Below are 12482 nucleotides of genomic sequence, written 5' to 3'. Positions count from 1 at the left end.
AGTTTGGTACGCGGGTCAAAACGTGCGGGTGCAAGGTTGCCGCATTATCGGCCGTGCGTACGGAACCTGTCTGAGTGCGGGGCAGTTTCATACGACGCCGGAAAATTCCGTACGTGCCTCGCTCGTAAGTTTGGTACGCGGGTCAAAACTGCGGGTGCAAGGATGCCGCACTACCGGCTCGAACCTGGGCGACCGCCGACAACGGTTTCATACGTGCCTCCGCGGTGCATCCATGGAGTTATTTAATCTCTTTGGTAAATCGGAGTGTGGCCGAATTTATATGTTTATGTTCAACTAATAATTTTTAAATTTCTTCCGGCTCAGTTTTGTTTCGTTTTGTGAAAGAACCTTCATTTATTTCTCTTTATTTTGATACGTACACATTTTGACCCGGTGTGTGTATACGGCCGTCTAGATCTGTGGTGTAATTTATAAAAGCGTGGCGGTCGCAGAGACTTATCATGTATTAAAAAACTAGATGACAGCAGAGAGCATCACGTACTACGTTACTTAGTAGTATTTGTGAATGTGTTAGTTTCTCTAACGTTACATAATAAATTTTCTCAGTCATACGTCTAGCGTTTGTGTGGCTACCATATCTCGTACCTATCTCGTAGATTACATGAAAAATAGAGAACATATTCCACTTGCAAGTTTTACAAAGCATACACCGATAGTGTTACAAGTTACAGTCGATGAATGATTCACGATAAAGCGGCTAAATACGCACACACTAGAACGAAAATCTACACACACGCTAGAATATCCAAACAAAGAAACAAAATGGCAGATGGCGTGGTTTTCAAACGTCCCGTCAGTCAATGCGGCAAGTCGTGCGGCGGGAAATTTGAATGCGTTTTTTTATTCGAAATGCGATTGTTCTTTTTACGTAACAGGCTACAGCTAGCGTTATTTATAGTTCGTTGTGAGTGCAGTAGAGGAAGAGACATGGCGTTAGGAAGACGTAAACAACACTCAATTAATGACACATTGGGAGGTAGAAACCCATTTTATTGCAGAGTAAGTTGGCCAGCGCACGCCTTGATGGCCTACGTTTTCCAAATTACTCCATACATTTGCTCATTTTGCAACTACTCTGTACGATTGTGATATCCCATTTTAGAACTTCCTTCCCTTTCTTACATTTTGTGTGTGTGTGTGTATTTTTCACGAGACTTGGCAAGCGTATCAGGGCTATTGTGATGTTACGATCCTTTCTTTGGTGACTAGACTTTATGTTCTCACGCGTTTTGTTTATGTTTTGAACCGAGGCATTTAGCATGTTTGTTTCAGATGCGTTCTCGTTGAAGCACTGTGAAACGACCGTTCTTTACAACGTTTTTAGTATCAAGTCATATTCATATTACGTGTTTCGTTTCATTCATGTGCTGAACAAAAATTATTTTGTTCCTGAATGAAACAGAATTATAGATTATGTAATGCGTTTTGCTTTATTATTAGTACTGTTTGTTCCTGAATAAAGATAGATTATGGGATACTAGTACGCTTGCTTAGGGCAAGGAGGTTCTATAGGGGAAAATGCTTTGGGAAAGTCTCTTTTCCTTTCTGGTTTACCAGGCGATCTCGGCGATCACCATCCCACGCTGCACGTACTTGATTGGCAGACGGTTACCTTTGAAGACGTCGCCGTCGGCGCCCCGGAGTCTGGTCGGCTTCCGGCCCGAAGAATTCAATTAACTGAGCAGCCAATGAGCATTGAGAAAATGTAAAGTCGGTCTTTCTTTCAACCCCCTATGTTCTACCAAGGAGATTGTCAGATATTATTGTCTTCCATGGTCTAAAAAAGAGAAGTCAAATCCCTTAGACATAGTTTTAGACATAGCTATAGCTTTAGACAACTACCTTTTATCATGTAGATTTTAGTTATTTCATACTCTGTTTCATTGTTCTTTTATGTTTGTAATTTGCAATTAGCCCCGGGGCACGAATTTGCAATAAACTTCTCATTGTTGTCATTATTATTCGTGATAACAAATTGAAGTTGTACGGACTCAAGTTATACACCTTGCTTAGCCGCCGCTTGTACCAAGGAGGTTAAAATGACTTCGTTAAAAGTCGTTCGTTATTCTTGTGTTCTAGTTGAAATGATGGCTGTGAACTCAGTTGTTCTGGCACGTTCTGTCAACTATGGTTACTTACAACTTTGATTAGTCAGAAGAAATCAAGTTTGCTTTATTACTTGGACTTTTTTTGTTGTGAAATGAATTCATTTCGTGTAAGAAAATTAGGATATTACTAACAGTGACTTGTAACTTTACTAAGGCGATATAACAACTAACGTTACTAACAGGAACTCAGTCGAGCCAACTTACATTAACCAACTCCATTTTTTTATATAAATTTGTGCAACTAATGGATATCCCAATAAAGTATCAAGTATTCACAATTATGTTACCATCCTTTCAAAATACGGACATACAACCGGGCCCGCCGGCGCCCCGTGTGCCCCCGCTTGCTGTAGTCTGAGACTCTGAAGCATGGCTGGCCCCTGGCTTCAATTAATACACTTAGACTGCTAAGAAACTACGTAACACATACTAATCTGCTTGGTCTCTTGCGAACATATTTTGCTTTCTGTTTCTTTTCTTAATAAAGCTTGCCACAAATTTGGTGTTTTCACACCAACACAGCACTTGCCGGCAGGGCCGGCAAAAATCGTCAACAAAGCCGACGCCGCCTTTACTTTACATAAGCGCATGCTACACTAGCTGTTACACCTTTCCCTGTGTGTGTTTTCTCACTAAAGGCCGTTCATATGACATCAAATATCCCACATGCCATTAATTTAAGAAATAAGACTACATTTCCGCTATAAACTTCACTCCGTGCCTGTGGTAGTTTGGGGAACAATATGGCGGATTTTCTTACCCAAGCTATACCGTAATGCGTTGCGCGGGAAGCGTCTTTGGGTTACATTACTACATGTAGTATTATACAACGCCGCCTGGTTAACAGACCGGCGGGAGCTCAGCGCCATCTCAGTAGCGTCATAGGCCGCCAAACAAACTTTATGCAGACGGCTTAGGTTTTTCCGCTTACAACGTCGGCGCAATATATTCTCCACATTCTCCTTAACTTTAGATATCAGAATACTAGTAAACACACCGTACCGTCTCTACGTGCTGTTTAATAGAGATTTTGATTATGAACAAGTAACAAAACACCCATAACTACACCCATAACTTGATACATCTTAGTTCAAAGATCACAAGGCCTTTCCTTGTGAACTTGGGACTCCAGAGGGCTTACATCCACGACGGCGCCACCAAGTCCTTCATCCGCAAGGTCCTTGCCCTGCCGTTCCTGCCCAGTGAACACACTGATCATCCCGATGTTCCTGCGACTCCAGAGGAATGCCGCAACTCCAGCACTCCGGGAGCTGATGGACTACGTGGACAGTCAGTGGATCGACAGCCGCCTCCAGCCACCATCGAGTTGGTCCATCTTCTGACGAACGATCAGGACCAACAACGATACGGAAGGATGACACCGACGTCTCCTGGGCCGAGCGCAGAAGGCTAACCTCCCTTTCTATCTCCTACAATTGCTGCACAAAGAAGCACGTCTGGTCGTGCTGCAGGGTTGATATAGTGTAGTAATGTTTTGTATGTCTTTTTCTCGAAAATACAAAGTCTTGTGACGCTACTTTGTTTTAAAAGTACCATGTTGTGTTCTACATTGTAAATATATTGTGACTGATATTGTGACTGAAAAATCACGGTGACTGGATTTCCGATGGTCATTTTCTGTTACATGTACTAGTTTAAACTTTCGCGTTTCAACTTTTTGTACATATTCAGTAGTTTAAACTTTCGTACCTAAACTTTTTTTGTACAGATTCGGTTGTTTAAACTTTTGTGTAGTACATGTAGTTAGATAATGTAGTAGTGTTTTGTATGTTTTGTTTGTATGTGATGTTGCTTTGTTTTAACAGTACCATGTTGTGTTCTACATTATAAATATACTGTGACTGAAAAATGTGACTGGATGCCCGGGATGGTCATTTTCTGTTAGTAAGTTGTTAGTTGTAGTAAGTTGTATATGAAGGACTAACAAGACAACAGTTAGTAAACAATATTCTATAGCTAGTTTTCCAATAAAACAAAACGAAACCAAACCCTCGACAACAACAAAACGGAACAAACCTTAACTAAACTTAACGAAATTTAACGAAACAAAACGAAACAGAACGAAATACTACGCAAACAGCTGGTATCTTACTCGTTTTACCTTTGTTACCTTAGCTGTAAGATCGTGTCAGAACGATCATCAGAACTTGTGTTAATATAGCCAACATCCTTGGTAAAGCAAGTGTCCTTGCATTGAACAAAACCGCTTACTTCAATGCGAACGCAACTGGAAAAAAAAGTAACGTTGAAATGAACTCCACATTGTACGGATCGGACGTAGTGACTAATTTATCTTTTCGTGTCATCGGAACGCTATGCATGACGTTATAGTGTGGGTCGGGAAACCCGCCATATTTAATTTGTTCCTATCGTTTTATTTCTTCTATGCTGGTATATGAGCGATCAAATAAGCAGTATTTTGGCTCATAAAGCAGATTTAAATCCAAGGACATTGGTGTCTGTGGAATATACAGAACATTTGACAGTGCTTTTTAGATTTTTTTTTGTCCACGATCAGGCCTGATTATGCCTCACACAAAAAGGGCATGCAGGCCCCTTACAATGCCACAAACTCACAATATTTTTGTTCTCACTTCTTCAGATGAAGACCAACCTGACGAGCACGGGCCTTCCCAACTACTCTGTGGAGATGATGCCCAAACCTGAATCCCAAGGGTTTTCTATCATCTCCACACTGTCGTCTATCTACTTCGTCCTGTCCTACATGCCGTTTGTCACAACTCTCACCGTCTACCTGGTGTCAGAGAAGGAGAAGAAGATCAAGGAGTCCATGAAGATGATGGGACTGAACAGCATGGCTTTCTGGTAACCTCTGCTGCCCATCCTTACTCATGGTGTAGAGTATAACTGCAGGACTTTTTATTCATTGATTTCCACTTGTTTTAGAAAAATTAATCTTCTCCATGCTACAGCAACTCTTTGGCACAACATATGTATCAGAAACACGTATATACTATTAAAGTTTCTGAGTTTCCCTCCTTCAACTTCAAGCTGCCTAAACCCATATTCAAATGCCTTTTTAAATTATATATATATACTTCAGCAGAGAAGAGGTTACCACGCAGTAATAGGAATTCGAAGGAAGAAGACCAAGACTAGTGTAACTGATGCAAAAGAGAAACTTTAAGAGTAGGGATATACTGTAGATTATAATGTAGACAACATGTATAGTGTGCCATCTTTCCAGGGTATGAAATCTGTATCAATCAACATTTGCTAGAAAATGTACAATGCTTCCCTAACATCTTCTCCGAAAGATGGAGTTCTGTGATTGAATTATTCTTCAATCCCTTGTTTCAGGACAAGTTGGTTGGTTGTCTACATGACGATCATCATCCTTGAGTCATTGGTCTGCATCGGAATCTCCTACGCTGCTGGGTTATTTTCCAAAACCAACTTCTTCCTGTACTTCATCACGTTTTTCCTGTATGGACTCAGCATGGTCAACATCGCATTCGTACTAACGACATTCTTTGACAAAGCAAGGGTAAGAGAATAAGAGATCTATTTCAAAGCATTATAAATTCCATCGTTTACTTCTATTGCTATAATTCTATTGTTTGCTCAGATCAGAAGATAGGAAAACAGACCTAAATATAAGAACTGTACAAAATTTAACCCAAGTCTGAAAAAAGAGGATTTTGCAGACACATCAGCCATGCCTCAAATTAGTTAACAAACTCGACATAAACTATTAAAATATCTTGACCATTACAAGTGCAATTTATAAGAATCTGTGATATTTCACATATCAATCTATAATAGGTGTCATCACAAGTACTGATTTGTGTTTTCTTGTACCCAAAGACTGCAGGGGCAGTGGCAGCCTTGTCTACACTGTTTGTCAGTGCACTAGTTCTTCCCATCTCCCTCTTACCTGACGACATCCCACAAGCTGCACAGTGGGCCTTGTGTATCTTCTCACCTTGTGCCTTTGCAACTACAATCAATCAGGTATAATTATTACATTTTTACAGATTTGTTTGGTATGAAAAAAGACTAGAGCCTATATGTATCTGTGTCATACACATTCCATGTCTTTTGTCATGAATATCCTCTTTTATTTGTAGACATGAATGTAGTATGCAGTTGAAAGGTACATGCGTTACATATAATATCTAATTAAGGTAGTCCCAAAATCTAGAGAAGAGGAGACACATGCAAAATCAGCTTTACCTATCCCTTTTTGGTTCTAAACCTACATGTAGAATAATACACTGCTTTAGTTGAGGTTAACTGATTGTAGTGAAACCTGTATGGTTTCTTTCCTTCCATTTTTGTTCCTTAGGCTGCTATTTTGGAACGTACAGTGGGTGGCCAGTTCTCCAACATTGCAAGTGAGCCGGCCAACTTCCCAATGCTGTACCCTATCATCATGCTGATTGTGGACGATGTTCTGTATCTCCTGCTGGCTCTGTACTTCGACAAAGTCCTCCCAGGTGAGATTTAAACATCGATCTAGGATCATGCCATGTTTTATGGTGCTTTGATTTGAAGGTGCAAGGTGCTTATTATTTTCTCACCTATTCAGCAATGTGATGATATGGAGGAGGAAGAGATTCAAAAGGTTAAAAACATTTTTCATTTTTTTCACATTTTCACATAAAGAAAGAAGGATCATATGGCATGCTTAAAAATGCAAGTTTAAGGGGCATTTTTGTGTTGGATCTAAAGTTTTAACTCTAAACATGTATCTACCAACACGTGTGAACTTTCATGATAGTTTTTCTGATTGCTGTTTTCAGGTGCATATGGTAAGAACCTGCCCTGGTATTTCTGCCTGTCACCTTCCTATTGGAGTGGGAGGAAGGAGATAGAGACAGAGGCACCCATGCCGGTCGGAGACAACGACAGCCTTGACAACGAGAATGTGGAGAAAGTTCCTGCAGAACTTGCAAATAAGGTCGCCATCAGGTAGGAGCTTTGAGAAATGTTGCTGGAACGTTCCCAGAACTGCAAAGAAAAAACAGAAGAAGTCACACGATAGGAAAGCAGGAATGTGAAATTTTAGAAAGGGATCCACTGTAATTCTCTGAATATAGGTTAAAAACCTGCATCAATAAAGTAGAAAAAAGAAAAGCGTAGTATAACAGTAGCAATATTTATAGCACTTTTAACCATATTTTGCTTGTATGCCCCTTTACTTAACTAAACTAACATCTTTTTGCAGGATTCAGAAGATCAGAAAAGTGTTCAAGCAGAGTCGGAAGGAGGATGTTATTGCTCTGGATGGTGAGGCTCAATCTTGTTTTGTGTACGACTGACAACAAAATGTTGCCTGGAGAAAATACGTATTGAAATATGAGCTTCAATGTCAGTATGATCAGGTAACACGAAAATAATGCATTTCAGTTACAGTTTCATAATATTGATGAAATTAGAATACATTGTACTATGACTGCAAACTCAGGGTAGTGCATGTATACATGTACATGTACATGTGTAGTTATGATGCTATCATGTTGATTATAGGTTGTAAATCAGATTTATACTTTTTCCATAGCTCTTTACAATCCTACAATACAAGTAAGAACTTCAAAAAAGACAAGAATCCCGATTTGCTGACTGACTACCTTTTTTTTCAGATTTCTCTCTGGATATCTACGAAAACCAGATCACGGCACTGCTGGGACATAATGGCGCCGGGAAGACAACTCTGATCAACGCCATTACGGGTTTGCTATCGCCTACCTCCGGATCAGCCACCATCTTCGGCCGCGACATCACCGTTGACAATGACATCGCTGACCTCCGAACCATGACGGGGGTCTGCCCGCAACAGAACATCCTGTTTCCAAAACTCTCCGTCAGAGATCACCTGAAACTGTACGCAGCCATCAAGGGGATACCTGAGGACCAGGTGGAGTCACAGGTACATGTAGTCACTGTAGTGAGCATTTGGAATTAAACCAAGAAGAATTGGATGGGGGGATTGGATGAAAATAGAGAAAAAAAGGTCACTAGAAGTGTCAGGCACATTAGGAAATTTGACAGGGAAAATTCTAAACACGTAGAAGATTTATTATCTAGCTACATCTCTCATCAAAACAGAAAACTCACAAATTCTGAAGGAACCACTGAAAGCCAATTTCTGGAAAAAATTTATGTTGTTACAAGGGTAGTTGTTTAAGCCTCTTACGACATGTAGTATAGCAAGTGTAGTCAAATGTAGAACGTAATATACAACAAAGCATATTATGCATAACACCATTATCAATAATTGTGTTTGGTTCTTTCAGAGGTTTCATGCCTGGAACTACATGTAAAGCTCCCCCATATAAGACCACCAGTGTTCTGTACCCATCTGAAATGACAACTGGACTGACACATGATATTACTAATTTAAAACTCTGTGCTTTCAGATGGAGGTTATTATAGAGGAGGTTGACTTGAAGGACCAGGAGAACACCTACTCTGAGAAGCTGAGCGGAGGACAGAAGAGGAAACTGTGCGTGGGCATCGCCATGATCGGTGACCCAAAGGTCATCTTCCTGGATGAACCGACCAGCGGGATGGACCCGTTCTCGCGCCGGTCCATCTGGGCACTGCTGAAGAGGAAGAGACAAGGGAAGGTCATCCTGCTGACCACGCACTTCATGGACGAGGCTGACATCCTCGCAGGTACTCAACAGCTGCTGTTAGGTAGAGCTGTTAAAAAGTTTCAAAGACAACCGGTTCAATGACCAAGTAGGCACAGTGCCCACCTTGCATTCAGGAGGTCATGAGTTCGATCCCCGGCCAAATCATACCAAAAACAGGTACAGGTACAGGACCTGGTAAAGTTATAATTAGGTGCACAGTCATAATGTGCACACAGTCCCACTGCACATCGAATACAATTATTATTATATTATATCGTAATACTATTATAGTAATAATGTTGAGTGAGTGTAGCATAATGTTAACAAATGAGAACAATCATGCATACAACTAGTTATCATCAAATATATTGAGGATCCTTTTTTTTTAATGAAATGCAGGGACTATGTACAGTATATAATTATGCATTTGAATTTCTGTCAATGGTGATCTTACATGTTTCCCTTCCTATATTTATAGATCGGAAAGCCATCATCTCTAAGGGAACCCTGAGGTGTGCAGGCTCATCCCTGTTCCTCAAGAACCGATACGGTGTCGGCTACCATCTAGGGTGAGTAGTGTCTGTCAAGTCAACAAATCTTGCCATAAATGTCCGCTTGTTGACAATACTGTACACAGTTACAGAATGGTGTACAGAAAGTGCAATCAAAACAAAACCATTTTGCACTTACTATACCCCCGCTTCAGAACATTAGTTCTTCTTCATAATAATCATTGTAGAATACCTAACAATGCAAAGTGAATTGTAGTCTGTGCCTTTGGCTCACAAGTGTTGTTTGCCTTTGCTTACCTTCTAGCCTTGTAACAAGTCTAAACTGTGACAGCGCCCAGATCACAGCGAAGGTTCAGGAACACATCCCCGAGGCTGAACTGATTCGCTCACATGCCATGGAGCTGTCCTACACACTCCCTCTGGAGAGAGTGGAGAATTTTGCAGGTTAGACACAGTAATTATCTGTCAATATGCTGTAACATTGAAAATTACATGCACCAGACAAATTTTTCCACTGGCACCACTCAGAATTTAGGGAAGTATGGATCACACCAAAAACTGTTCAGAAACCGTTGCCATTATTTGTTTAATTTATACTTCATACTATATAGGTGGTAACAGGCAATGCAGCAAATAAAAATCCATATACACCTTACGATATGTAAACCCTGAGCACTTGAGCTCCAAGTTAACCTGCACTAGCACGTCAGTGAGCCTGCGTCAGCAGAACATACTGCACCTGCATGAAACCCTGTATAATGTATTATGCATTGCACTTTGGCAGAACGTGTCATATAAGGTCATATTCGCGCATATAAGGTTAACACCCCATCTGTAGTTTCCAAATGTTATGCCGAAAAAAGTATCGTCTGCAATAGACAAAATTCTGATGCAATGTTGACCAAAACTCCAACGAAAACCGTGAAAAATGGGGGTTTTGAGGAGGCGCAGTACATTCTGCATATATGCAGGTGGTATTTCAAACCTGTCCATGTATCCCTCAGACCTGTTCTCGACACTGGACAACAACTCGGAGACCCTGGGTGTGCAGAACTACGGCATTTCCATGACGACCCTGGAGGAGGTGTTCCTCAAACTCCGAGAGGATGAGGAGGCTGACAACGGGGGCAAATCCTCAAATGGAGCTGTCAAAAGTTTGTCAACCTCCTTAAAGTTTGTCAATTTTATCAGAAAACCAATTGTCATATGCTGAAACATAGGGTTTTTTTAACCTCTGTCCATTTCTTTATTTCTCTTTTATGCCAAAGTTTTCTCTGAAAATAATCTATCAGGAGAAATATCGATATTGACTTTGTGATAATTTAGTTCTTGAATCTGTTGCCCACCTTTTGCAGCTGATGATTTGGAGGTCCGTGTGGGGGAGACAGAAGTGGACATGTCTCCAGTCGGACAGTTCACTCCCTCAGAGTACCAACTCCTCACAGGGAAGGACCTCACCAGGCGTCGCATGAAGGCCCTTCTCAAACTCAAGTACACCAACAGCATCAGGTAGCCTGCAATTCTATGTTGTCACTAAAAAGGAATTTTTCAATGTACCTCGTGAGATAACCGGTACGTCTTGAAGTGATTGGTCGTTAATTATCCTAATGAAGGCCACAGTGGTCGCTGAAAATTTGATCTCTGTTTAACCTGTGTGTTGGAATAAAGTTTAACATTTTACTACCTTAAGTGATTTACACTTAACATTACCAAATGTATCCCTATACAGGAGTGGAGGTCTCATGTTTGTTAGGTTTATCATGCCCGTGATCTTCATGTTAGCTGGGATTCTGGCGATGAGAGCCCTTCAATCTACACAGAGTACAGGCGTAAATCCACTGCTGGAGCTCACACCTAACCTCTACCTGTCCTCACAACAGACACTGCTGTACCAGAACAGCACAGGTTAGATTTACAGTATGCTGTACCAGAACAGCACAGGTTAGATTCATAGTACTAGCATGTGGTACTAGAACAGCACAGGTTTGATTCACAGTATGCTATAAAAGAACAGCACAGGTTTGATTCACAGTGATTTGTTATGCCAGAACAGCACAGGTTAGATTCACAGTATGCTGTACCAGAACAGCAGGTTAGATTCACAGCATGCTGTACTTGCTAGGACAGCACAGGTTAGATTCACAGTATGCTGTGCCAGAACAGCACAGGTTTAAGATTCAAAATTAGCATTGTGAGTTTGATTGAGATAATATAGGTTAGATACTTAGTGAAATTAAGTACATTATATAACATAATAGAAATTACATTAATATGCAATGATTATGATAAAATTCATTCTTTCATCAGCACCTTCTTTCTTGCCATACATCCTTACTTAGTTTCTTCATTCATTTGGTTATTATTATATTAATTCATTCATTCACCATTTCCAGGGTCAAGTTTGCAAGAGTTGGTTGCCCAGTTTGGTAGCCTCAGTGTGAGCTCAGAACTTGGAAACCTGAGTGTTCTACCAGAGAGGGTCATGCCCAAGTTACTTGCAGTAGATGTGCAGGGACTGGACATTTTACCCCAGGTGAGCTCACGGAGTCATTGTCATTTGTTCCACAATTTTCTCAAATTTCCTAAGTGCAGCTAAAGGTATAAGGTAAAGGTCCATAGCCTTTTTGAGACTGTAGGGGCAGTGGGTTTTTATTGAATGAATGAAGACCTTTATTGTACACGTACAGGTCACATTTTTAATCCACTGTGTCTAGGCGACGGTGGAAGACGGGGCCCATCCCTCTCCTGCACCTTTTCCTCTCCAACCAAAGTGTTGAAAAGTTTTTGACAAGACCATATCATTCATGAATGGGTTGCTAAGGATAATTTATAGAGTATTCATGTAGTTGTGTCAAGGAAATGACACAGCTACATGATCATTGTATATTGTGTTGATAACTGTCCTTGGTGCTGAAATTATGGTTATGAGTATGTCGGTTGCCAATTTGTTTTGTTTTTTTCCAGACTGTTTCAGGAACGTTTACAGCCCTCTACAATGACTCTGCCATCCACTCCATACCTGTACTTCTCAATATACTCAACAATGCCTTATATGGACTGGCTTTGCAAAGTAGTGGCGAGTCTCCCTCTGGGAGGATGATCAGGCTCTTCACAGAACCTTGGCCACAGCTCACGAGAACAGTAAGGATCTTTGTAACCAAGACTAAGTTATACTTATCTAGTATGTTTAGATTTTGTAGAAGTGTAAATCAAAAATA

At 40.7% G+C, this 12482-nt stretch overlaps 1 protein-coding gene across 1 annotated transcript in view; it reads left to right on the top strand.

Annotated features, from left to right (window-relative positions):
- The first annotated feature begins 4758 nt into the window (after nucleotides 1-4758).
- Nucleotides 4759-12482, top strand: part of LOC109463270 (ATP-binding cassette sub-family A member 5-like) — a 16406-nt gene continuing 8682 nt past the window's right edge. Inside the window, exons 1-15 of the mRNA XM_019760011.1 lie at nucleotides 4759-4976; nucleotides 5472-5658; nucleotides 5979-6125; nucleotides 6460-6610; nucleotides 6917-7085; nucleotides 7342-7403; nucleotides 7757-8043; nucleotides 8534-8792; nucleotides 9231-9321; nucleotides 9569-9708; nucleotides 10269-10418; nucleotides 10620-10773; nucleotides 10994-11169; nucleotides 11658-11797; nucleotides 12229-12405. Coding sequence (XP_019615570.1) covers nucleotides 4801-4976; nucleotides 5472-5658; nucleotides 5979-6125; nucleotides 6460-6610; nucleotides 6917-7085; nucleotides 7342-7403; nucleotides 7757-8043; nucleotides 8534-8792; nucleotides 9231-9321; nucleotides 9569-9708; nucleotides 10269-10418; nucleotides 10620-10773; nucleotides 10994-11169; nucleotides 11658-11797; nucleotides 12229-12405 — 2466 coding nt within the window. The 5' untranslated portion in view covers nucleotides 4759-4800. The remainder of the gene's footprint in view (nucleotides 4977-5471; nucleotides 5659-5978; nucleotides 6126-6459; nucleotides 6611-6916; nucleotides 7086-7341; nucleotides 7404-7756; nucleotides 8044-8533; nucleotides 8793-9230; nucleotides 9322-9568; nucleotides 9709-10268; nucleotides 10419-10619; nucleotides 10774-10993; nucleotides 11170-11657; nucleotides 11798-12228; nucleotides 12406-12482) is intronic.

This window comes from Branchiostoma belcheri, unplaced genomic scaffold, assembly GCF_001625305.1.
Source record: "Branchiostoma belcheri isolate BF01 breed outbred unplaced genomic scaffold, Haploidv18h27 scaffold124, whole genome shotgun sequence".
Taxonomy (NCBI): domain Eukaryota; kingdom Metazoa; phylum Chordata; class Leptocardii; order Amphioxiformes; family Branchiostomatidae; genus Branchiostoma; species Branchiostoma belcheri.
This window is presented reverse-complemented; position numbering and strand designations above follow the sequence as displayed.